This window comes from Ochotona princeps, chromosome 17, assembly GCF_030435755.1.
Source record: "Ochotona princeps isolate mOchPri1 chromosome 17, mOchPri1.hap1, whole genome shotgun sequence".
Taxonomy (NCBI): Eukaryota; Metazoa; Chordata; class Mammalia; order Lagomorpha; family Ochotonidae; genus Ochotona; species Ochotona princeps.
The window spans coordinates 44,622,496-44,648,912 of NC_080848.1; the positions used below are offsets into that span (position 1 = coordinate 44,622,496).

At 53.7% G+C, this 26,417-nt stretch overlaps 1 protein-coding gene across 5 annotated transcripts in view; it reads left to right on the top strand.

The window, feature by feature from the left end:
- Window positions 1-26,417, top strand: part of TOM1L2 (target of myb1 like 2 membrane trafficking protein) — a 112,535-nt gene that overhangs the window by 58,378 nt on the left and 27,740 nt on the right. For all 5 annotated transcript variants that reach the window (XM_058675261.1, XM_058675262.1, XM_004599385.2 and 2 more), the window contains exons 2-4: window positions 9,860-9,944; window positions 17,025-17,103; window positions 20,018-20,167. In XM_058675261.1, coding sequence (XP_058531244.1) covers window positions 9,860-9,944; window positions 17,025-17,103; window positions 20,018-20,167 — 314 coding nt within the window. The remainder of the gene's footprint in view (window positions 1-9,859; window positions 9,945-17,024; window positions 17,104-20,017; window positions 20,168-26,417) is intronic.

Below are 26,417 nucleotides of genomic sequence, written 5' to 3' on the forward strand. Positions count from 1 at the left end.
CTCCCACGCAGCGGGACTTGTCTGCAACCACACAGCCAGCAGCCTCCTGAGGAGAGCGAGGGGGCGGGGGCAGAAGGCTGACGCTGTGGGAAGCAGCTCTGCCTGTGGCTCGTGCCCTCCATCCAGGGGAGAGGCCAGGTGTCCCTGTGTGGGAGGAGGGCCCCGGGGGCCTGCTGCCCTCCTTGTCATCCCCTTCACGCAGCTCCGACTGTGGCAGACCAAGATCACACTTTGGTAGGGCCACGAGGGATGCAGTCTTGGGAGGCTTAATAGAGGAAATATTAAATCAGTGAAACCTCATTTCCAAGATCGGTTTAGCAGCAGAATCCATTAACCTTATATTCACCCTCTGCCTTCCTCTAATAATACCGAGGAGGGGTTCAAAGGCGTGATAACTTATCCTCAGGGTCAGCGTGTGCTATTCAATTATGGCGATTCCAAGTTCCTGAGCGCAAAGATAGACACTCGTTTGGATTATGAAAAAGCCACCCCTCCCCCCCGGAAGAATGCTGCTGTTTTCTTCTTGCTGTGCCGGGCACACCACACAGACACAAGCTTGAGGGTCTGGCTCGCTGGGAGAGGCTGACAGAGGAGCCAGGAATTAGAACCGGCGCCCATATGGGATCCCGGGGCTTTCAAGGCGAGGACTTTAGCCGCTAGGCCACGCCGCCGGGTGTTCCAAGGCTGTTACCTGAGTGGCCTTGACCGCTGTGAAATTTGCGGGCTTTGTCACACCAGAGTTGAGGATTCCTTCCTAAGGCCTTGTTGGCTGGCCTTGTCTGCCTCCGTGCGCCCACAGACGCAGGTGCCTGCCCTAGAGCCTGGCCTGGAGTGTTGTTCACACTGTCCTGCTTTGCATCTTTGGGTGAGGTACTTGAAGCCTTCTGTTGGCTCAGGTGAGCTGGCGCTCTTGTCTTCCGTGTTCATCTGGGTCAGCTCTGCATTCCTGAATGAGGATCAGCAACTGAGGTGGCCCAGTGTTGTAACAAGTGCTCCAGGATCAGAGCGTGTGTCTGTGTGATTCTCCCTGAGGTCAGGGATGTAGTGCAGCTGTCTAGTTCGGGGTCCCCCAAGAAACCTCACTTGGGGGGTCCTCAGGCCCAGTTCTGGCTATAGTAGCCATTTGGGCAATGAACCAGCAGATAAAAGATCTCTCTGTCTCTCCCCCATCTCTATATGTAATTCTTCCAACTGAAATATGCAAATCTTAAAAAAATAAATATAAAATGAAGCCCAGCTGCAGGCAACTGCCTAGGTTGCCTTGTACTTAGGCAAGTGTTACACTGCTGGGAGAAAGGCAGCCAGTAGCTGGCAGGCATCCTGGACCTGGTGAATGCAAACTGTGCTAACTACACCGGTGTGCCAGCTTATCTCTTTTTAAAGATCTGAGGTTTCATCTCTTCAAAACACTTTCTTTCTCATTAAATTCTTCACTGACTCATAGATCACACAGTAGCATCATTTTCTTCAAGAAGGTTCTTGATTTTCATTTCTTCAGTGACACATTAGTCATTCAGTAGCGGGTTATTTAACTTCATGGTGTTTCTAATTTCTTTTCTTCTTCCTGTTGCTGATTTTGGTTTTTGGCTTCTCATTTCAGAAAAGGTACAGTAACTGTGTAATGGAGACTATCATATCCAGTAGCATGTTATTTAACTCCATGGTGTTGTAAATTTCTATTTTTCTTCCTATTGTTGGTTTTGTATTGTAGCTGTAATGGAGACTGTCATATCCAGATATGAGAATACAATGCGGTATGCATCTCTACTTCCAGATCAAAGATGGACTCCCAATGAAACTGTTAACTCTATCTTGACAATAGGATGCTGGACCCTCTGGCATTGTCCATGCCTGCAATGATGGACATATGATTGTTTATGAAGAGCTATACTTTAGTAATAATATAGGGAAACTCAGTGGGGATGGAGGGGACTTTGGGGGAGGGGAAATCCCAGGGCCTGTGGAACTGTATCATAAAATGATCATAATAAAAAGAAGTAAAATTTTAAAAAAGTAAAAAAAAAAATAACATTTTCCAAAAGTAAATAAAAATAAGTAAATAAGTAAAGATCTGAGGAGAAGGGGCTGGGCACCGGCTGTGCTACCGCAGGTGCAGGCCAGCTGGGACCACTCCATTGTCCTCGTCACCATGAGCGTGGTGGGGGCAGGGCACATGCATTGCTAGCGTCTGAGGACTGGGAACAGGTTAGAATGGGGACCACTGAGGGCTTGTTTGACATGTATAAAATGATTATGACCTCTGGGACCTTCCACAGACTGGGCCAGTGCACCTGCAGGCAATGGAGGGAGTAGGGATGAGAAGGGGGAGCCCAGAGGAGCCGCCTGGGTCAGGCCAAAGCACCTACCTCTGTGCACAAGAGCCTGCTATGGGGGAAGATCTCTAGGGGCTCTTTGGGAAGGTTCTAGGGGCCCTGACTAGGCCCAGAGCACCTGCTGGTGAGTGTTGGGGATGGGGTGTGCTGGGCCACAGCACACACAAGAACCAGAGCCGGGAGTGGGCTTGGTAAGGGGATCTTTGGGGACGTCCCTGCTAGGCCACAGCACCTGCTGATGTGTGAAAGAACCAGTACTTGGAGCAGGCCAGGCTGAGCTGCAGCACCCATGGTGCATGTGATTGTAAGGTCTGGGGGCAGGCCTAGTAGGGGGTTCTTGGGGATACCCCTGCTAGGTCACAGTACCCACTGGTGCACATAAGAGCCAGGGTACTGCGAATGTAGAACTGACCTGGTAGCTGCATCCACTGATACATGCATTGGCTGGTGCAAGGGGCAGACTGAGCCTGACCCTGCAAGGCCTGAGGACCTTAGAGGGCTCCCCAACTAGACTACCTGACCACATCCCTGGCCTCAGAGAAAATCACACAGACAGGTGGTCTGACTCAGGAGTTTCTTCCAGATCTGCTAGTGGGTGCAGGGTCCCAAGGCTTTGGACCATCCTCCGCTGCTGTCCCAGACACATTAGCAGGGAGCTAGTTGGGAAATGAAGAAGCTGGGCCACAAAGCTGGGCCACAGACAGGGATTTAGCCTCCTGTGCCATTGTGTCAGCTGCTCCCACCCCACGCTCTTCACGTCAGAATGTCAGAGATGGAGGCTCAGGGGAGAGTGTGTTTCCCAGTGCCCCAGGTCTTGCTGACCGGGCTGCGGATGCTGGCACAGTCATTTTTCTGACCCACATGAAGGGCAAGAGACCTAGCCCCAAGCTCACAGCCCGGAGCTGCTAGTTGCAGCCCTGTGCTTGATGGCTGTGGATGATCCGTCCTCTCCTTGGGTGTCCCGTCTCCCTCTGCCTGTTCTCTCCACAAGCCCAGCTGCCCATTAGTCTAACACATACCTTCTCTATTCCTTTCCGTGGTTTTCTGTTTCTTACAGTAAACATTAGACAACATAGAAGCCAGCATCTTAGCTGTTTTCAGTGTACGGCTTGGTGGCGCTAAGTGCACTCGCTCTGTTGAGGAGCAGCCTTCGCTGTCCATCTCGAAACTTTTCATCTTCTGGAACTGTGGCTGTGCCTGTCAGCACCAGCTTTCTGTGTCCCCGCAGCCACGTTTCTACCTCCTGCCCCGTTCCCCTCCAAATGCCGTTCTCCTGGGAACCTACAAAAATGGAGTCACACTGATCCACTCCCCAGGTACTCATAATGGCCAGCGCTGGGGCAGGCCAAAGCCAGAAACCAGGAACTTGGTCCTGCTCTCCTACACAGGTGGCAGGGTCCCAGACACCAACGCTCTCTGCTGCTGCTTTGGCCAGGCCGATAGCAGGGAGGGGGAGTCAGAAGTATAATAGCTGGGTCTCGAACCACCACCCATATGGGATGCCAGCATCACAGCTTAAGGTACAACACCAGCCCCACACTTTGTCCTTTTGTGACCAGTTGTTATTTCACTTAGTGCGGTGTCCTTGGGTCCAGCCACGCTGGAGGGTCCCCCTGTCTGCCCATCCCCCTGTGGGTGGGCACTCGGGCTGTTCCCACCTTGGGTCCAGCCACAGTGGAGGGTCCCCCTGCATTCTCAGGCCGATGCTGTTGCATTGTAGGGCTGTGCATCTTGTTTGTTTGTTTTTTTAATTTGGCATGCTTTATATATATATATATATATATATATATATATATATATATATATATATATATATAAAAAATCTTACATAGTTGATTAGGGTACAAAGGGTCAAGGGCTACAGGAAGGTGGTTAAGACCATTGTTTCCACACTAATATCATCAGTTTTCCCCCTGTATCTGGGGTCAGGGGAGAAACAAAGGGAGAAGCCCCACCCAGCCTCCCACCCACCCCAGGTCCCCGATGTGGGGCACGCTCCGAGGGTCCTGCTTAAGCGGTTTTGATAGTTCAACAGTTCTGAATTGCTGCCAGTCTCGCCATTCCAAGCACGATGAAATCTATTCAGAATCAACTGGCTGACACAGTCTCTTCATGGTTGGGGTTCTGAGATCAGCAGTTCAGTTGGAGGGATCTCCAAAGAAACTTCATCTGAGGTGATCCCAGACCTGATTCTTGTGTGTGCTTGCACGTACAGGTTCTGGCACAGTCCCCAATCAGCTTATGCACATGCTGGTCGTTGCAATTGCTGGGTCAGTTCTGTTTCCAGCTCTGTCTTCCACACGAACCAATGGGTGTTGCAGTCCAGCCCTATCCTGCCCACTCCATACTCGGCCCTCATGCAAACCAGTGGGAGCTGCAACCCAGCTGGGACGACTCCCCATAACCCCACCAGGGCTGCCCCCCTGCTCTGGTTCCCATGCTTGCCAGTATGTACCGCAGACTTGTTCAGTTTGTCCCACATCCCATTCAGCTCTCATACATGTCAATGAGCATTGAAGCCTAATTCAACCCAACCAGCTCCACTATCCAGGCCACACACATACTGGCAGGTGCCTTTCTGTCTAACCACCCCTGCCACTGCTGGAGACCAACTCCGGCTGACTGAGAGCTTGCAGAGGATGCGTGGATCGGCGAGACGATAAGAAGAGATAAGACGCGGACCACTGTGACATGATACTCATAATGGACAACTCAGAAAAGCTGCCTTCTTTATTTATACACAAATCATCACAAGCTTTTGCACAATATCCGATTGTTTCATTTTTACATCATGATTAGGAGAATACAGAAAACAATCCTAAGGAAAACATTTTCAACAATCATTACTCATTGAAATCTGCAGTCACCTGGCTAAAGCCAGGAACTCCACAGTTGGCAGTGCATGTGGTTACATAGTGACAAATGATTTACTTATACTTAAAATCAATTCTACTAAACACAAACAAACTAATATTGCTTAGAATACTAAGAGTACAGAATTAAAAGATCATAAAAGGATCTTATAAAAGCATATAGCATAGATTCTTTGCTAAATCTTATAATCAAGTCATGCATTAATTACCGTCACCTTCACCTAGTGCTGATTCAATTGTTTTTTGTTCTTTTGTTAAAGGGCAGTGAAAGGGATCAAGGCAGCTCAGCCAATCTACAAACAGAGGGCCTTTACAAGAAACTTCCTTTTATCTTTATAAACTGTTTTCTTTCCCTAAACATAAGTGCCAATATAAGATTGAGATTTTAAACCATTTTGAGGGGGTTCACATTTGTTTCCCTTTAGAAGATGCCCCATATACTTTTGCTTTCTGTGGTGAGAAACTGAAATGCGTCATATCATGTGTTGTAACAATTTGAGGCGCATGGTAAACAAACTCTTTGTATCTCCATGATTGCCATCAGTTCCAAGATATTATCAAGCCATTTCCTAAGGAAAACATCACTTGTACTAGGGCAAACTTCAGGACAAAAGTGGGCACATAACAGGATATTTGGAAACATAGTGGGCTGAATTGTACCATTGTATACTTTAGCTGTGTGTCATAGCCTTACATCGCTAAAGATGTTTTTATCATAACATGATTGATCAATTTGAAGTGTCATACCAGTTACAGGAATCACTTCACATTAGCAGAAAAACAACAACAACACCCTCAGGAGAATTCTATGAAACATCAGAGAGGTGATTGAGTGTCCATACAATGGGGTGAGGCAGCAATGAGGTGACCAGAGACATTCCACCAGGCCTTGCCTCGCTGCTAGAAACTCCTCGTAGCCTTGCTAACCGAGGAGCGGTGCTCGTCACACACTCATGCCATCCGACCCAACTGCGTGGCTCCCCACATGCCACAGTCCTGGTTTTCATGCTCTCCAGTGGGATTGGTAACCCAAGAGGGAGGTGCCCACTATTTCCCTACTAGGCTACTCCCACTCCCTGATTTTGCACTCTCCAGGTGGTTCTGGAGTTTAACTTAACAGATTTAGCCCCCAGTGCCAACCTCTGCCAGCTGATGCTGCGGCAAAACCCAACCAACGCTCACCCACTCTAATTTTTGTTTGCGCCAGTAGGAGCAGTCAGCCCAGTCTGGCTTTTCCCAGATGTAGCTTACATGAGACCCACAAGTGTTGTAGCCCTGCCTGGTCTGGTCTGCTCTCATCCCAACTCACGCTGTCCAGTGGGAGTGGTGGTCCAGCAGGGGAACCCACATTTGCCCTGCTAGCTTTGCCCCCTCCCTCCCTGGTTCTCAAGTGTGTTGTTTGGGCACTGCAGCCACATCTGGTACGGCTCACCTCACCTTGGCATTCCGTAATGTGCACTGGTTTGTGTGGCAACCAAACCTGGCTCGACCCACACTCTGTTCTGATGCTCGGATTTGCCAGCGGGTGATGTGAACTGGTTCAGCTTGGTCTACCCCCGACCTATGCCAACATGCCACTAGGTATCTTTCTCTGGCCTGGTATGGGTTGCTCCCTATTGTGGTTCTTGCACTCACCTGCAGGGACTGTGTCCTGCCAGAGGAGTTTCCCAAGCTCCTCCATCAGAACCTCTCCCTATGCCAGATCTTGCGTATACCAGTGGGTCCATGGGCCAGCCCTACTTTTAGTCCATCTCCTGTCCTGATAGTAACAGTGGCCTTTCCTTGCGTGCCTTCAATCCATTCCGGTTCTTACTGTAGGATGTTTCAGCCCAGCCACAGCTCGTCCATACCCAGACACAGCTCACACATGGCTCAGTAGGGGCAGAGACCTAGCCTAGTCCATCCTATATCTATCTACCCAGGTTCTCCAGAGCACCAGATGGTGCTGGCATCTAGCCCAGCTAGGTGCACCCAGGGCTGTGCATTTTGTTTGCCCATCCCCCTGTGGGTGGGCGATTGGGCTGTTCCCACCTTTGAGCTATTGCCAGTGAGGCTGCTTCTCTGAACACAAGTGCCCAGTGTCTTTTACAGAGCCTGCCTCTAGTTCTTTTTTTTTTTTTTAAGATTTATTTTATTTTTATTGCAAAGTCAGATATATAGAGGAGGAGAGACAGAAAGGAAGATCTTCCATCCGATGATTCACTCCCCAAGTGACTGCAACAGCCAGAGCTGAGCTGATCCGAAGCCGGGAGCCAGGAGCTTCTTCTGGGTCTCCTACCGGCTACAGGGCCCCAAGGCTTTGGGTCGTCTTCGAATGCTTTCCCAGGCCACTCTGTTCACTCTGCCTTTGTGATTTCTGCCCTCTAAACCACCCAGTCTCAGCTCCCACGCATCCCTGCAAGTCCCCGGAAGTCACTCCTCTCCTGTCAATCATGCCATGAGCAGCCCTCACTCCAACATATCCCCAGACCCCCTTCCCCAGGCCATCTGCAGATGTCCCCCTCCCGCTCCCTGGCTGCACAGGAGTGTCCAATGCCTGGGGGCCAGGGCAGCATGTCCTCACCTGGGGTCCCCTGCCTGCTGCCATGTGGTGGCACAGCGTTCCCCATATATCTGAAAAAAAAAATAGCATAGAGAGCTGTGCTGTTACACTGGTATAGTTAATACAGTGTTGGCATTCACTAGGCCCAGAATGCCTGCCAGCTACTGGCTGCTTTTCTTCCAGCAGTGTAACACTTGCCTAAATGCAAGGCAACCTAGGCAGTTGCCTGCAGCTGGAGGAAAAGTATCTGTTTACAAGAGGGAGAGAGATTAATTTTAATCTGCTGGTTCACTTTCCTAAATGCCCACGCTGGCACCTGACTGGGATTACTGTTGAAGCTGGGAGTCAGGAATTCAGTCTGGGTGGGTGCCACCAAGTGGGTGGCAGGAAGTCATGACTACTTGCCTCTTCACCACTGCGCCCTCTGGATCTGCACTGGCAGGACGCTAGAGGCAGAAACCAGAGGTGGGGATCAGATCTCGCTGCTCAGCTGCGCAGTGCAACACCTGTCCATCCCTGTAGCTCAGTTGGGCACGTTTGTCGTTGCCATCTCTCTGTGTGCTGGGTATCGGCCTTGTGTCCCATAGAGGAGGGGCGGACATCGCCTGCCCTGCCGTCCATCATGTCCTTCGATGCACAGATGAATTCAGTGCAGAAATGCATAAGATCTGTCTCTTTTTTTTTTTTCTTTTTATTGCCTATGCCTTTGTTGCCAAAGGCGACACAAGGAACTTTTCCCTCTGTATTTTCTGAGAGTTTTAGAGCTGTCACTCTTGAAGATTTATATCTTTTTTGTTTTAGATATATTTATTTTTATTGGGAAGGCAGATACACAGAGAGGAGGATAGACAGAGAGGAAGATCTTCCATCCGATGTTTCACTCCCCAAGTGGCCACAATGGCTAGAGCTGAGCTGATCCGAAACCTCTTCCAGGTCTCCCACATGGGTGCAGGGTCCCAAGGCTTTGGGCCGTCCTCAACTGCTTTCCCAGGCCACAAGCAGGGAGCTGGACGGGAAGCGGGGCTGGCAGGATAAGAACCAGCATCCATGTGGGAATCTTGGAGTATGCAAGGCAAGGATTTTAGCTGCTAGGCTACTGCACTGGGCCTGAAGGTTTACATCTTTTTTATTATTATTATTATTATTACAAAGTCAGATATACAGAGAGGAGAAGAGACAGAAAGGAAGATCTTCCGTCCGATGATTCACTCCCCAAGTGAGCGACCACAACTGCTGGTGCTGTGCTGATCCGAAGCCAGGAACCAGGAACCTCTTCTGGGTCTCCCACATGGGTGCAGGGTCCCAAGGCTTTGGGCCGTCCTCGACTGCTTTCCCAGGCCACAAGCAGGGAGTTGGATGGGAAGTGGAGCTGCCGGGACTAGAACCTGCGCCCATATGGGATCCCGGGATGTTCAAGGTGAGGATTTTAGCCGCTAGGCCACGCCGCCGGGCCCAAGGTTTACATCTTGGAGCTCGTTTTTTAATCTGGTGCAAGAGAAGGCCCCACCACTCACCACTCTTTTTCCACATGTGGAGATGCACTTCTCCCAGCACCACTGGTCAAAGAGATTGCCCCTTCCCCCAGTGTGTGGCCAGAAGGTTGTTTTGTACCTGATAGAGAACAACATACACCAGAGATGTAGTTCTTAATCAATGCAGCTGATTCTGAAGTAATGCTAACAGCAAACACCTCGCTCAATGTCCGTGTGTGTGTGTGCGCGCACACGCGCACATGCACGTGCCAGGCTGTAATGTGAGTGTTTTTGCATGATTTTCATGAGTAGTCTGTGTGCCAGACGCTCTGGTTCTCTCTGGGTTTTACAGCTAGAGCACAAGCAGTGTGCCCGAGGGGCATGCAAAACTACAAAGCAGTAGATGAGTTGTATTTGAGCCAGGCAGTATAACTGAATAATTGGTGACGTCAAGCCCTTGGGCCAGATCTGTGCCCTGCGGTTTCTGGTGCTAATAGCCCCAGTTCCCAACCCACCCTGGCTGGCTCCGTTCATCTGCTCGGGAGGACCACTGGAGGGAGCCTGCTTTCTTTCCATTTCATGCCAATGGCCCCTGCATCTGAAGTGAATGTTAAACTCATTTTCTTTCTGATTTCACAGAGAAGGCCACAGACGGCTCCCTGCCAAGTGAGGACTGGACGTTGAACATGGAGATCTGTGACATCATCAATGAGACAGAGGAAGGGTATGTGTGTCACTCAGTCCAAGGGCCTTCTCAGCCCCAGGGGCCACTCAAAACCTGCCAGGGCCCATGGGTACAAGCTTGACTTTTTTTGTTGTGTTTATTTGTTTGTTTCATTTTTTAACTACAGTTTCTTTTACTGAATCTCTCACATTGTGTAGCATACTCTGGACCTTTCGAAACCTAAGAAACCTCACTGGGGGGTTCCTCAGGACTTGTTCTCATGTGTGCTGGCTGGTGCAGGGTCAGACTCAGTCTCCTCCCTGCACTAGCTAATGCATGCAGCTGCCTGGTCAGTCCTACCTCTGATTCTCACAGGAAACATTGTGTGCTGTAGCCAACCAAGCAAGCCCACCCCCATGCCTGGCTCTCTTGTGCACCAGTGGGTACCGTGACCTCTCAGGGGTATCCCCAAGGAGATCTACAAGACCCATCCCCAGACCTGGTCTCACATGCACTGGTAGGTACTGCAGTCACTCCCAGCTTGGCTTTCCTGTGTGCTGGTAGCAGCTGCAGCCCAGCCTGGATGGCTTGCCCCCTGCTCCAACACATACTGGCAGGTGCTGCAGAATAACCCAGTCTGGCCTGCCCCCAGCCCCAGCTCTCATCAGCAGGTGCTACAGCCTAGCCTGGCCTGGCCTGGCCTGGCCTGGCCCAGCTTTTTGTGTACTGGCTAGTGCTGCAGCCCCAAGTAACCCTTAGAGTTGTCCTTCCTCCAACATGGCTTTGTTATTAGCCTGAGGGTACTGGGATCTATCCTGACCCTGTCTGTTCCCAGCCCTGGCTCTTGTACAGGTGGGCAGGTTCTTTGGCCTGACCCAGAGAGGCCCTTGAAATCCTCGTTCCAACCCCTCCACCCACGACCAGTCTCTGCTGCCTCAATTACTTGCAGGTGCAGTAGCCCATTCTGTGGAAGCCCTGAGAAATTACTTCATACATGTCTAACAAGCCCTCAGTGGCCCCCATTTAACTCACCCCCGTCCCCTGGCTCCAGGCAGTGCATTGACTCCACCATACACATGTGATGTGGTGATGGATGTGACGCAGTCCCAGCCAGCCTGCACCCACAGTGGCGTGGTGGGTGCTCCGTCCACACCCCCCAGGTGCCTGGGTACAGTGTAAGCTGGGCTGATGCGTACAGATAGGCTGTTGTGCTTTAACTTTGTTAACTTTGGCATTGAAGTAGCTGATACTGTTTTAACTTTTTTTTTTAAGATTTTTTTTATTTTTATTACAAAGTCAGATATACAGAGAGGAGGAGAGACAGAGCGGAAGATCTTCCGTCTGATGATTCACTCCCCAAGTGAGCCGCAGCGGGCCGGTGCGCCGATCCAAAGCCAGGAGCCAGGAACCTCTTCCAGGTCTCCCACGTGGGTGCAGGGTCCCAATGCATTGGGCCGTCCTCGACTGCTTTCCCAGGCCACAAGCAGGGAGCTGAATGGGAAGTGGAGCTGCTGGGATTAGAACCGGCGCCCATATGGGATCCCGGGGCATTCAAGGCAAGGACTTTAGCTGCTAGGCCATGCCGCCGGGCCCTGTTTTAACTTTTTTAACATTATTTTTTACTTTGCTTATTTTTTTTTTTTTTAGCTTAGTTTTATTTTAAAAAGCAGAGCTAGAGATTAGAAGGGCGACTCTTCCATCCACTGGTTTGTTTCCTAGATACCTGCCAACAGCCAGGGCTGGGGCAGGCTGGAGCCAGGAGCGTGCAACTGCACCTGGGTCTCCCATGTGGGTGGGACCCAAGTCCTTGAGCCAACATCACCTGCTGCCTCCCATAGCAAGCGGTCATCTCCTAGGGTGCTAGTCATCAAGGTGCTAGATGCGAGGTGGAAGTGGGACTCAATCGCAAGCACCGGATGTGGGCGTCTCAGGCAGAAGCCTAACCTGCCGCCCCTCAATGCCTGCCGTTCTGACGCTCTCTTCCCCTCTCCCAGGTGGAGAGGACACTGCTTGGTTACCTGGCCTCTGAAAGCTGTGGGGACCCTGGCCCTAATGGTGCAGTCACAGGTCTCAGATCAGCCATTGTCCTTTCGACCCCCCACTTGGGCATGTCTCCTCCCTGCATGTCCAGTTGCCCAGCACCCTCCCCAGTCACTCAGCCCCAGAGGCGTTGGGGTATGGGAGCTCAAGGATGCCAAGGTGATTGAAGGCTCCCCTGGGGCATAGGACGAGGACCTGTGCCTGAGGCCAAGCTGGCCAGCTCTGGGCTGAGCTAACAGACTAGAAGCTAGAGAAGCATCCATCCAGTTGCAGCTCAGGGTAGCTTTGAGAAGGGCCAGCACTGTCGCTGGGTTTCTGGAAAAATAAATATCTAGAAGACTCAAGGCCAGGAAGCCTGGGCTGTCTGGGCCTGCCTCATTCTCCAGACCTCGCTCAGGGCAGGCTGTTCACCCTCAGACTCAGGCAGCCCAAACACCTGTCTTGGTTGTGTTTTGTTTGTTTTTAAGACGTATTCATTATTGGGTCTGGCGCAATGGCTCAATGGCTAAATTCTCACCTTGCAAGCACCAAGACCTCTAATGGTCACTGGTTCATGTCCCAGATACTTCACTTCCCATCCAGCTCCCTGGCTGTGGCCTGGGAATGCAGTGCAGGATGGCCCAAGTGTGTGGGATCCTGCATGGCATGGCAGACCCAGAAGAACCTCCTGGCTTCAGATCAGCTCAGCCCCAGCTGAGCCCAGCTGGCCACTTGGGGAGTGAACCAGCGGATGGAAGCTCTTTCTGTCTCTTCTCTCTGTAAATCTGACCTGCCTTTCCAATTAAATAAATAAATAAATCTTTAAAAATAAAAAATGTCTGTAAACAAAAATTTCATTTTTATCTGAAAGGCAGAGTGACAGAGGAGACACACACACACATTTCTCTCATCCATTGGTTCACTCCCCAAATGACTGCAGTGACTGGAGCTGGGCAGATGTGAAGCCAGGAAGTTCCTTTGGGTCTCCCACATGGGTACAGGAGCCCAAGCACTTTTGGGAAATATTCTGCTGCCTTCCCAGGCACATTAGCAGGGAGCTTGGATGGGAAGTGGGACAGGTGGAGGCTTAGCCTGTCCTGGGTTTTTTCAGGGAGAGTACCTCAATGATTCCTGGTGATTTTTCTGTTCTTCCGCTCTCTGAGAGGACCCTTCGTAAGTGGGAGGGCAAGCCCAGGGGGGCCAGGCTGTCAGGAGAGCTCCCCACTCACTCTTGGGCATGCCCTGTCCCACGGCTTCCTACCACTCTGCCTTACTGAAGTGTGCCACCATGGTACAGACTGATACATGGCGTCTGACTTGTCCCACCCCCCCAGTAGACTGTGAGATGCGTCAGGCCAGGAGTCCATGCTGCACTTGCCTGGCGTGCTATTGTCTGTAATTGGCTCTGGAAAAATACCGGTTTAGTAAGTGGAATGAAGGCGCTAAGACCCTCCCAGCGTGATGGGGAACGCAGGTCTGTGCTGCGCCGAGGTGCCCTGCAGAGCTGCAGAGTGCTGGCAGGCATCAGCTGCTCGGAGGAGATGATGCCAAAGCAGGTAGATAGCCCTGTGCTGGAGGGCACTGTGCAGCAGGTGCCTGGGACACAGGCTGTCCTGACGCTTAGAGCCATCCACCTGGGCATGGTGAGTAGCTTCAGCCCCCTGGGTTGCAGGTGCCAGAGCTGGGACCCAGAGAGTAAAACACCCATGGCGCCCCTGGCTGTGGGTCTCCACCCCCACACCAGGCATATGGACTAGCTTTTTGTACATGGCCAGTGGACTGTCAATCATCACTCTAACTGTGTGGTGAACTACCTGGCCTGTCTTTAGAACAATCTCATTCTGGGCGGGGTTCACTGTCCCTCACCTGTTACACACAGGAGGCCAAGGGGACCAAGCGAGGCCCAAACTCCTGGGAGGGAAGACACTGCAGTCAGGGCCCCATCCTTTGGTTTGCCCTACATTTAGATCCGAAACTGCCAAGGTACTAGCTGCCAGGGAAGCTCACCACTTAAGTATGCGGGTGTGCAGGGCAGCTTCAGCAGGTGCTGTCTCGGGGGGTCCTGGGTTACCTCACAGCCGTGTAGCTGGGGCTTGACCGTGGGGTGCCTGGAGGCGAGCAGCCCAGAGAGGAGGCAGGTCTCTGTGTTTCAGAGTCTGATGTGGCTGAGTCTGTAGCGTCATCAATCCGCACTGCATCATCGCAGACAACCCATTCCCCCGCCCCCCAGCAGCCCTAGAAGATAAGGAACAGCCTATTTGTTTTAGGTAATTTTTTTTTTTAAGTTGAGAGACAGAGTGTGAGCTCCCACCTGCTGGCTTGCTCCCAATGCTCCCAGTGGCCCTGAGGAAGGGCAGGGGAGGCAGGGGCCGAAGCTAGGCAGTAGAAACTGCATGCAGATCTCCTATATGGGATGAGGAGTGACAGATACCCAGATGTTCCAACCCGGCTTGGCACCCCCGTGTGGGTGCGAGTGTCCTAACTGGTAAACTAACCACTAGGCCAGACACCACCGCCGCCGCCTTCTTAGTGTGAATAAGACTAACCAAGAGGGGATAGATCCCATGGTCGATGGTCACACAGAGCCTGGTGCAGGATGTCAGCCCCATCTCCTCCCACCTCCCTCTCTCCTGGAGCTTGCCGTCATGTCCAGGGGAGAGGACACCCCAGCCAGACAGGCGCTGACACCCGAGACCCTCTACGCAGGTGGGATCTGTGCTCCCTGGCCTAGATTGCCTGGGTAAATAACCCACCTGGCAACGTGGGAGTACTCTGCCCTCCCCTGCTCGGTCCGCCTGATGAGGGCGCACGTGTCCCTCTCAGGTCTGCCTGACATTGTGTGGGGCTGGAATCACTCTCCCAGTGGATTTGATAGGTCACCCTGACCTGGACCCACTGCCCACCACCCTGGGTCATGAGTCATTGTCACGGCCAGTGCGGACCTCCAGTTCCCGTTAGATGTCCGGGGGGAGGGAGGAGGCTGGAGGTGGCCCACTGGGAACTGCTTTGGGGCATGGCCTTTCAGTGAAAGGCAGAAGGGTTTTGCCCCATCCTGTCTGTCTGGGGCCACTCACCCTCCTCCCGGAGGAGTTTCCGACTTCCTGCCATACCACTGCGGTCTCTTCTGTGAAGCTCCTGGGAAACTTGGCAGTTCCTCTGACGTGGCTTTGATCCTGCTCTCTGAAGCTTCTCCCTGCAGGGGAGCCAGAGAGGATCCTCACTCGCCCAGTCTGTCAGTGCCTCCCACAGCCCACCGCAGATGTATCTGCTCCTTCTCAACGGATGCTGCCCCAGCCCACCCCCACCCAAGGGGGGCGCCTGTGCTGCACACACACACACCACCACCCCGGCCAGCCCAATGATCTCAACCATGCTGAATGTTTCTGAGGATGTTCAGCAGAGAAGGGATGGCGACCCCAGGGCGTCAGGGAGAGCTGTAGCATGGTCCAGCTTGCAGAGGAAACAATCCAGCAGGTGCCACAAGGCAGCTCCCACAAGTCCCATAGTCCCTGGCAACTGCAGCTACATGCAAACCCGCTTACCACCCGAACCATTCCTGGTGAGCCTCTTCTGTCTGGCCAGCTGCTGGCCCAGGAGCTGAGAGTTCCCTCAGGACAGATCCAGTCCAGGTCAAGAGGCACAAACAGGCCACCCAGGGAGTTTCAGAAATGTCTCCTAGAACCATTGTGGCCAGCCGTGTGTTTCCTGGGAAAGTACCGGATGTATTGCTGTGTAGGTTAGCAGGAGGCTAGCGGAGGGCTACCCTGCTGTGGCCTGGGCTGCCCGAGCACAGTGTGTAGGGCCCTTCAGAGCAGCAGGTCTGGGACTTCAGAACTGACCTCCAGGCCCAAGCCAGCACCTTTGTCCTCTCTGCCTCTCCCTGGCGCAGCCATAGACACCAGTGGGCTGGTCACCACTGGGAACCAACAGTGCTGCCAGTCACAGGCGATTCAGAAGGTCTGGGAGAAAAGCTCTGCTCACCCCCACTCAGTGCCCCTGTTAGGTTTTAGATGCACTTCAGGTTCTTTTTTTTTTTTTTAAAGATTTATTTATTTTATTACAAAGTCAGATATGCAGAGAGGAGGAGAGAGAGAGGAAGATCTTCCATCCGATGATTCACTCCCCAAGTGAGCCACAACGGGCTGGTGTGCGCCGATCCGAAGCCAGGAACCAGGAACCCCTTCCGGGTCTCCCACGTGGGTGCAGGGTCCCAAAGCCTTGGGCCATCCTCGACTGCTTTCCCAGGCCACAAGCAGGGAGCTGGGTGGGAAGTGGAGCTGCCGGGATTAAAACCGGCGCCCATATGGGATCCCGGGGCGTTTAAGGCGAGGATTTTAGCCGCTAGGCCACGCCGCCAGGCCCACACTTCAAGTTCTTAAAGTTCTTAAGCACAGCTAATTCCGCAGCCAAGTCCTTTTTACCTTAAGCTAAAAACGCCAGGTGTCGGGACAGGGTTGGTAGGAGAGCGAAGAGGAAGGGGGAGCGCACCTGGGGACCCCTTTATGCCATTCAGGTGAGCCCACAAGGTGTTGGGGGGGTTGGGAGGGACTGAAGACAGGCCCCAGGGGATTGGTGCCAGAGACTGTCACAGGTGATTGCCTGAGGGTGATTGGTAAGTGGGCAGGGGTTGGGGAAGGGGCCACGAATACTGAGGGGTGGGATTCTCATGTAAGATCCCAGGAAGTTACATGTGATTGGTGGACAGCTGGACCTGAGTGTTTCTTGAGCTGTCGGGTCCAGGATGGCAGGGTCTCAGTCTCCGAACCACTCCTCACAGCTCCTGCTCAGAGACAGCCGCAGGGACCAGGTTCTTCTACTCCTGGAGAAACTCTCCCCCCTGCAGACATGTGTTTGCAGTGGGCCCTTTGAAAGCATGCCTTTGGCACCCTGCTGCAAATGGGTCCCTGCACTCTGCACTCATCTTTCTAACTTTGATCCATAGGAGTCCACACAGACTTTCTTCCTTTCTTTCCTTTTTTTTTTTTCTTTTTTGCAGTGTGTCGTGTGTCTCCACGGTGGGTGAAGAGCCATATCTGTTGGTGCAGCATATGTGCATGGGGAATGAAGCCCAAGGGAGAGTGAGGTCCACAGGGTTCTTACTGCATCTGCCCTTTTCCACAGGCCGAGGGACGCCATTCGCGCCCTGAAGAAGCGGCTCAATGGGAACCGGAACTACAGAGAAGTGATGCTGGCATTGACAGTGAGTGCAGCTCTCCCCGCCCTCTGGGTAGGGGTGGCCAAGACACTGCCTCCCGGGAGGTGCCGTGTGGGCAGCAGCGCTGGGATACCCAGCGCAGAGGGCCCGAAGGCTGGGTGTCATCCTCTGCGCTGTCAGCCTCCTTCATACCCACTGCCACCGCAGCCCTGGACCACCACTGCCTTCCAAAGTCAGGCTCCTGGGAGAGGGGGAGGGAGACAGGTGCAGATCTCACAGCCAGCGCTCCGAGCTGTGGGGACTGTCATCAAAGCGTGGCCTTGCCTTGTCCTTGAAGAACACAGGAGCCCAGGCAGGAGTTGGCAGTTTCTTGAGCTGTTGGAGAGGGCGACACAGCCTTCAGGGGCCCCCTGTGCCTGGAGGGCTGACAGGCTCCCTCGTGGCAGGATCTGAGCCACAGCAAGCTCTCGGAAAAGCAGCCATGGCAGGTCGGCGCCTGGATCTCAGCGGGTGTGCTGCTGGTGGGTTCTTTATCCCCCAAAGAGCCACCAAACATTCCTCTTGAAAGCACAGAAATGGTTTGGATTTTTTTTTTTTAAAGCCCTCAGGACTTACCGAGAGAGAGTTCTCTTCCGCCAGATTGGAATTTGGATAATAAACAAGGAAGGAGCTTTTTTTTTTTCTCCCTGTTGAGAAACAGGGAAAAAAGGAAAGCTTTTGTTTCATTCCCAGAACTTGAACCTTAGCTAACATTCACAGAAACCAGAGTGGGTCCCCACAGGGATTTTTCTCTGTGAGTCACCGCCCTGAGACCACAAGCGCTGCCACGTACCGCGCTGGGTCGCTGTATGCGCAGCCTCTCGCTTACCCTGCACCTGACAGCGTACCGACCATCCGGGAACTGCTGATCCTCCACCAGACCAGACCTGCACGGCCCTGAGTCTTTGATGTTGGCCCCGCGGGCTCTCCATTCTCCTGCTCTTTGTGATCCTCCATTCCCTGCTGTCCCCTCTGTGCCCTGATTGCTGATGGTTATTCAGAATAGGAGGTGGTACCCATGGGGCTTCCGGCTTGGAGCACCTGTGAAGAATCTTCAGAGAGTTCATGGAAAATGTGTCATGCAAAACAAGGATGTCATAATGCCTGTGATGCTGGCATCCCGTATGGACACTGGCTCAAGTACTGATTGCTCCACTTCCCTGGGAGAGAATGGAACATGGCCCATGTGCTCAGGCCCCAACCCCCATGTAGGAGACCCAGGAGAGGCTCCTGGCTCTTGGCTTCTGCCTTGCCCAGCCCCAGCCATGTCTGCCATTTGGGGAGTGAACCAATGGATGGAAGATCTCTCTCTCCCCCAACCCCTCTCTGTAATTCCGCCTTTCCAATAAATAACCCTTACAGATTTATTTTTTAAAAAAGAAAGGGTGGACTTCAGGACATCTTTAAACTAAAGGCAGCTTGTGTTTGACTTCCCTGCAAACTCCATTTGAACTCCCTCACATTTCCAGCTGCTTTGAGGCTTCCTTTGCTCACCCTGTGGGTGTCGGCTGTGTTTTGGAAGATTGCCACTGTGTGTTCCAGGCCTTACACCCCCTGGGGGGATGTGCCAAGAGCCTCTTAGGCTGGGCGAGATCAGGTGGCCTGCCCAGGAGCATTTCCTGCAGCAGGGACACCTCTGCCCAGGGCATTCCCCAGGCCAGGTGAGGCCCATCTCAGAGCCTGCTCCCAGTACCCCGGGGGAGGGGCTCGCATCTTAGTCTCCCCGTCTCTGTGCAGGCCTCTGCCTCCTGCGATCCTGCCCTTCCCTGGAGCCTAAGACTCCAGGCAGTCCACCCTGCTTGACCTGCCAGCCTCCTTTGTCTGCACTGGGAGGAGAATCTTGGGAGGGGGCTGCCACAAGCCCCTGAGGGCAGGAAGAACCCCTTAGGCTCACTGTAAGGGTCACTGAGGGAGTGGACGCTGGGCACTTTGTGGGTGCCCATCAGAGCAGAGCAAGGAAGAAGTCTGTTGTTGTTGGCTGAGTGAAGGGCACAACCTGCTAGGCTGCCAAGTCTCAGGGTCTCACAGAACCCAGGGGGTCCTCAAGGTAGGGGGGCAGAAGTGGCAGGGAAAGGGGGAATTCTGGCTGGTCGTAGAGCTCAGGCCTCCTGGGTTAAGTCTCCTAGAGCCTGACGTCTCAGCTTCCTCACCTTGGAAATGGGCTAACACCCATCTTCCAGGGTCCGTGCAAGGACCAGGTGAGGCAACAGCCAGGCCTGTCTTCTTCAGGGGTGGTCAGTTGGCGTAGACCCTAGAGCTGACTGGCAGCCGAAGCTGCGGCCATTTGTCAAGGATGGAAGTTCCTTTGTTACCTCTGAGTTGTTGAGGCGGGATTGTCAGTGTGTGTGCATGTGGGTGCTCATGTATGTACTCTATGTGCCTGTGTGTTTGCGAATATGGGAGTGTATGCACTGTGTGTGTGTGCCCCCGTGTGGACATGCATGTCTGGGAGTGTGTGTGTGTGTTCATGCATTCATATGTGCCTCAGTGTGTGTGTTTGCCACCTTATATGTAGCGCTCAGTAACTCACTGGGCAGTTGTAGCCATCACAGCAACCTCCTCTCCTGACAGCCCCGTCCTATTGGCCAACGCCTCACACCCAGACACCCAGAGAAAGGAGTTCAAATGCCAGTTTTCAAGGACTGCTTGGGTTTTGAGCCCATTACAACATTAGAGGCCTTTTATGCAAAGCTGATTCCTGAATGGCCAGCTGATTCTTATGGGGGACAGGCTGACCTGTCCTGTGTCAGCTGGGGCATGCCCTGTCCCCCATCCCCAGAGGGAGTGAGTATGGGAATGTGGTAGCCCTCTCAATGAGACAGCATGGTGACACCAGAGCTGGCAGGGCCGTCGGCCACGCCCCCGTCCCCCGCGCTGAGTCCCCGAGGTGGTAACCCCTGGCCTTCCCTCCCCACGTCAGGTGCTGGAGACGTGTGTGAAGAACTGCGGCCACCGCTTCCACATCCTCGTGGCCAACCGGGATTTCATCGACAGTGTGCTGGTCAAGATCATCTCTCCCAAAAACAACCCTCCTACCATCGTGCAGGACAAGGTGCTGGCTCTGATCCAGGTGGGTCTGTGGTCCCTCGTCCCGCTTGCGGGTCAGGCAGCGCGTCCTGGCTTTCTCCCACCATTTGCAGGAAGGAATGGCAGCCCGATGCACATTTATACTTCTGTGGCAAAGATGCGTGTTTTCTGGCTATCCCCCTGAGTTGATATGAAGCCGTTAAGAGCAGCAGTTCTCTGGTCAGTTGTAGAACCTTCGTGAGGCTTTCCAGGTACCCAGCTCTCTGCTGCCCACAGGACAGGGGAAGTGGAGGGGCCTGCTAGGCCTCGGAGACTGTGGTAGAGGGTCCTGTGCAGGCCGTGGCCCGACGCTGAGTGGGTGGGGAGGTAGGGACGGTGTCCACAGGGAAGGACATCTGGATCTGGGCAGTGGAGGAGGGCGGGCGGATGGGTTATGGGCAGTGGGGATAGGGTTAGCACATGTGGAGGCTCAGATAGTAGCACACGGTGTGGTCGGTGTGGGTTCACCGTTGGGTCCCCCTGGACCAGAATCCGCTCCAGAATCAAGAAGCACTGCTTGTGCCCTGGCCGCCCCACTTCCTGTCCAACTCCCTGCCTGCAGCCTGGGAAAGCAGCGGAGCATGGTCCAAGTGCTTGGGCCCTGCACCCACGTGAGAGACCCAGGGGAGGCTCCTGACTCCTGGCTTCGAATCAGCTCAGCTCTGGCTGTTGCAGCCATTTGGGGAGTGAGCCAGCGCATGCAAGATCTCTCTCTCCCTCTCTGCCAAAGCCAGCCTTTCAAAGGAAATACAAGTAACTCTTTTTAAAAAAAAAAAAATTCCAATGTGATGTTCAAAAGCCAGGCTGTCAACCTCAGTGTGATCAGTAGGCTAGTCGGCTTCCACACGCCTGTGGGTGGGAGCCTGGATCTGCTTACTCTGTGCCACAGGCCCCAGTAGCCTAGTCTCAGAAGTCACACACCATCTTTCTGTCACGTTCTGTCTGTTAGGAGCGGGGAGGAGGAGTGTCCCCGGGTCTACCCGTGGAATTAGAGGAGGGTCAAAGAGTTTGTGGCCTTGTTTAATTGTATCCCTCAGCTGGGAAAATGAAATCTGATGAGAAATACCTGGAGCCGGGCCCATGGAGTTGAGGGCCAGAGGATGGGCAGGGCTTGTGTGGGCCGTGAGGAGTGCCAAGAAGCTGGGGACTGGTCCCGTGGCAGTGTGGAGTGCTGAAAGGCCAGACCTGGCACAGACCTAGGGACACCTGGCACATCCCAGTGACGATGGCCATGACAGAGGTGCGGCGCAAGGCCGGAGCCAGGAGGAGTGGGGAGAACCACCAGGCAGGCAACACAGACCTAGGGCTTGACCCCAGCGCAGGGCGGGACTGCGGGCCTGGTGGGCTTGGGTGGCACGAAGGCTGTGCAGCTGCCCCTCCCTCGGCCTGGAAAGCCATTGACTCCTTGTCTTCACGCCTGACTGGAAGAAACACAGGGGCTGCAGCTTCTCACGTCCCGTATGCTGGCCTGCCTGTCGTCTGCCTCACCCAGGGACACCGTGTCCATCTAGAGCAGCTGAATGAAGAGAGTAGAGTTAATGTTTGTTCAAAGGTTTATTCATTTATTTGAGAGAAAGACCCAGAGAGAGCTTCTGTCTGCTGGTTCATTCCCCAAATGGCCACAACAGCTGAGGTGGGACCAGGTCAGGAGCCTAGAACTCCATCCAGATTTCCCATGTGGCTGCAGGACCCTGAGGCTTTGGGCCATCCTCATCTGCTTTCCCAGGCCACAAGCAGGGAGCTGGATGGTAAGGGGAGCAGCTGGGATGTGGATCAGCACCCATACGGCATCCTAGCATTTGCAAGGCGAGGGTTTAGCCATGGAGCCATGGTATCGAGCCTCTTTTTATTTTTATTAAGCAGTCGATGTACTGGCCTGCAGCCTTGGAAGGGGAGGAGCATGGTGCCGGCAGTGCTCCCTCCACACCACCCCTTGCTCTGTGCTGCTCCCTCCCTCCCCCGTGGCTCACACACTCTGTCTCTCACACCTCATACGTACTCCACCTACCCCCTACTTCCACATCTGACCCCCTCTTAGCTCCTTCTTCCAGGGCTACACACGTGTGCCTCAGCACCCCAGGAATACGAATGGGGGCTTTTTCCCATAAAAGAGGGGATCCCCCAGTCTGAACCCCTTCTACAAGAGCTCTGCTGCAAGCCCATGCCCCTGAGGTGGTGGGAGTCCTCCCCTGGATGACCGGCTCAGCCATCACTGGAGTGTACAGTGTGTACAGACCTTGCTGCCTGGAGAGGGGCCCAGCTGAGGCCAACAGGATGATGGGTGCCACTTGCCTCTGTCCTGACCCCAGGCTTTCCCAGATGTGATCACTTCTGTGGGCCTCTACCTCCTCCTCTGTGAACTTAGGGTTCCCACCTGCCTCCTTGCACCCTGTGCTGAGGCCTCCCCCTCCTGGCGTCATTCCTCACAGGCTCTCAATCAGCCTGGGTGCCTGCACACAGCACCTTGGTCCAGCTGGGAAGTGCAGGAGGCCTTGGGGAGGCTCTCGCAGGCAGGATTAGCCACCTGGCTGGGCAGTGTGATTCCTCTCTAGAGTCAGCCACCTTCCCAGTGCACAGCACAGCAGACAGCCGGTGGGAGGCTCAGCATCTCCCATAAAAAGGCCCCAAAGAACAGGCGTCTGCAGCTTCACCCCTCCACACAACCACGTACACGCAGAAGGAATCACCAGGAGAATTTCTCACACTGAACACAGTCCTGTAGCCAAGTACACTATGACAAGCCCTCAAAGCAACCCAGCGTCAGAGGCAGCTGTAATGCTGCTGGGGTGCACCCATCCTGTGCCACAGCCCCTGCGCTCCCAGCGTCCATGCCCAGAGATGGGGTGATGGCTCCAGTTCTGGTGAGCCCCGCTCTGAGTTCCTGGTTTCTGGTTTGGGCCTGGCCCAACGCCGGCTGTTGTAGGTATTATGGGTTGAACCAACTGATGAATTAGCTTTCTCTATGTGACTTTCAAAAAATAATAATAATGAAAAAGTAAGTAAATGAAAAGGGGCAGGCATTTGGCACTGCAGTTGGGCCACCCTTTGAGACACTGGTCTCCCCTATCAGAGAGCCCAGTTTGGGGCCTGGGTTGTCCATTTCCAGCCCAGCTTCCTGCTCATGTGCATGCTGGGCAGTAGCAGGTGATGTCTCGAGTTCTTAGGCCTCTTCCGTCCGTGTGGGAGACCCAAACCCCCTTCCTGGTTCCTGGCTTTAGCCTGCACCAGTGCTGCCGCTGTGGACCCCTCGGGAAGGAACCCCCCAAATGGAGTATGTCTCTGCCTTTCTAAGGAAATGAAAATATATATATATATATATGTTTTTAAAGTTATATTTCTCTCTTTTTTTTTTTTTTTTGAAAGGTAGATTTACAGAGAGGAGAGAGAGAATGATCTTCCGTTGACTGATTCACTCCCCAAGTGGCCACAATTGCCGGAGCTGAGCTGATCAGAAGCTAGGAGCCAGGAATCAGGAGCCTCTTTCGGGTCTCCCACGCGGATGCAGGGTCCCAAGGCTTTGGGCCGTCCTCATCTGCTTTCCCAGGCCATAAGCAGGGAGCTGAATGGGAAATGGCAAAGCTGGGGCATGAACTGACGCCCATGCAAGGCGAGGACTTTAGCCACTTACCTCTCGGGGCCTCATGAATACACACACACACACACATACCCAGGCAGTCTGAGGGTTTCTCTGGGAGAGAAGGTGCTGCTGAGCCGGGAGTGAGGCTGACAGGTGCCTGGTTCTCCCGGCAGCAGTTGAAGTGGCGAGCAGGCTGTGCTGGAAGCAGCTCACCAGGGGGAATGCAGTGAAACCCCAGCCCCTGCCAACCCTCTCATCAGCAGGCGGCGACTGCTGCTGCTTTTCCATGTTATTTATCTGAAAGGCAGTCACATAGAGAGAGAAAGAGAGCAAGCACTCATGTACCCTGTAAATACCCTGGTGGAAGCCAGGAGCCCAGAAACGTACTCTGTAAATACCCTGGTGGAAGCCAGGAGCCCAGAAACGTACTCTGTAAATACCCTGGCGGAAGCCAGGAGCCCAGAACTCAATCCGGGTCTCCCACATGTACGTGGCAGAGACCCAAGGACTTCGCCCGGCCTCGTAAACAGAGGACCCAGGACTCACACTGACATGTGATATGGGAGGCCAGCGTTACAGGTAACAGCTTGACTCTCCGCTCCACAACGCCAGCCCTCTGGGGGCCTTCCAGGTGTCCTGGGAGCTACAGGATGGCTGAACACCCCGAGCCCCCAGGGCAGGCCTGGCCCCTTTATCTCTTGCTCTCTCCTCCCCCAAGTTTGCATTCTGTATCTCTCCGATTTCATCCCTCTAACACCACTCTTCACCCCTGCACACACGCCATCCTCCACCACTTACTTCTTTTTTTAAAAGATTGATTATTTTTTAAATTTTTATTGAAAAGTTAGATATACAGAGAGGAGAGACACAGAGGATCTTCTGTCTGCTGATTCACTCCCGAAGTTTAGCCAATCCAAAGCCAGGAACCTGGAGCTTCTTCCAGGTCTCCCACGCAGGTGCAGGGTCCCGAAGCTTTGGGCCATCCTCGACTGTTTTCCCAGGCCACAAGCAGGGAGCTGGATGGGAAGTGGAGCTGCTGGGATTAGAACCATGCCCCCACTGCTCAATTCTATACATACATACATACACATGCTGCATTCCACCACCACCCCTGCACATACAGACCACCCTCCTCCACTGAGCCCTACAAACACACACACATGCCATTCTCTACTCACCTCTACACACACATGCTACGCTCCACCACTCACCACATATACACATACACACACACACACACACGCTGCCCCCTACCACTCACCCCTATGCATACATACCACTCTGCTGCACTGACCCCTATACACACACACACACACACCATCCTCCACCACTCACCCCTGCACATCCCTACACACATGCCCCAGCTAGTCCCTAATGCTCCTATACCCCAGAGGCCCCTGGCATTGGTCCCCATAAGGACTGTCCTCCACTCCCCCTCTCCTGGCCCCATAGTTGAACCCCTGCAGCTCAGCCCCACGTTAGGTTTCTGTCCTAGAAGGAACTGATTTCTCTAACGGGGTGGGAGGAAGGGCAGGAAGGCAGGGCGGCCACCAGAGGCCTTGTGTCCAGCAGCCTCAGCTAGTGCCACCCCTCGGCCGTTTTCACATGGTCCCTGTGTTCCCATCTGTATAGGACAAAGCCTGGGCTCCTCCAAGACTTCAGCATGCTCATCTCTCCCCACCCCCCACCTGCACCCAGAGATAGGGGCTAAAAATACTCTTTTTTTTCTTTTCCCACCAGGGGTTTCTCTTTCCACCCAAGAAAGTGAGCTTCTGGGACAGGGCCAGGCTCTGGGTCAGAGGTGTCGTGTTCCCAAAGGCACAGGGGACCTGGATGCTGCCTTAGGAAAGGCAGAGGCAGTGCAGCCTCGGGGGCCCTGTGCTGGCACTCCTGGCACTGCTCTGGGAGTGTGAGCTGCAGGAGACAGAAGCCGCCTTTGCTGTTTTCTGGTTTCTGTCCAGAGGCATCCCAGGCCCCTAGTGTAAGCCAGCGTATCTCTTCTTCTCTGGCGGGTGAGGAAAGCTTGCAGGCACAGGGAGTTGGGAACGTGCTTGGTGTTTGTGTGGGGCTGTGTCCTGGCAGCCAGCACCAGCTGCTCTCTGGCCTTTATTTTCCTCGTTAGAGCCTCCTCCTGGTGACCCCAGGAGGGAACTGTTGAGGCGTGTGGCATCCTGTGGCACGGGTGACCTCTTGGTCGTTTCCCTGTCCAGCTCATGGGGCTGGGGACAGCTGGGCCAGCCTGACTGAGCAGAGCAGACACCCCGACCCTGCCCCTCCCACCCAGATCGACCACCCCCACCCTCACCCCAGGGAGGTTTCTGTGCTAGCTCAGCCCCCAGGGACCCTACGTGTGTCACACTGTCACTTTAGTCTGTGACAGCCTCAGCAACCAGCTGGTCTTTGCTCTCCCGTGTAGGAAAGCAAGCATGTGTGTGTAATAACCAGGAGCACCGAATTCCATGTAAACTGACAAGCGCTGCCCGGCGGCCTTCTAAGAGGCATCTGCCCCAGTTGTTGGGAGGGGAGGGGGAGCAGTGGGTAGGGGGGCAGGGCGTGACTCTTCTGGAACGGCCCATATGCTGTGTGTTTTCACATGGGACTGTTTCTTTAAAGGCTCCCGCTGCCCTCATCCCCCTCCCCCCAGCCTGCCACTCGCATTCATTCCCCTGTTGGCATC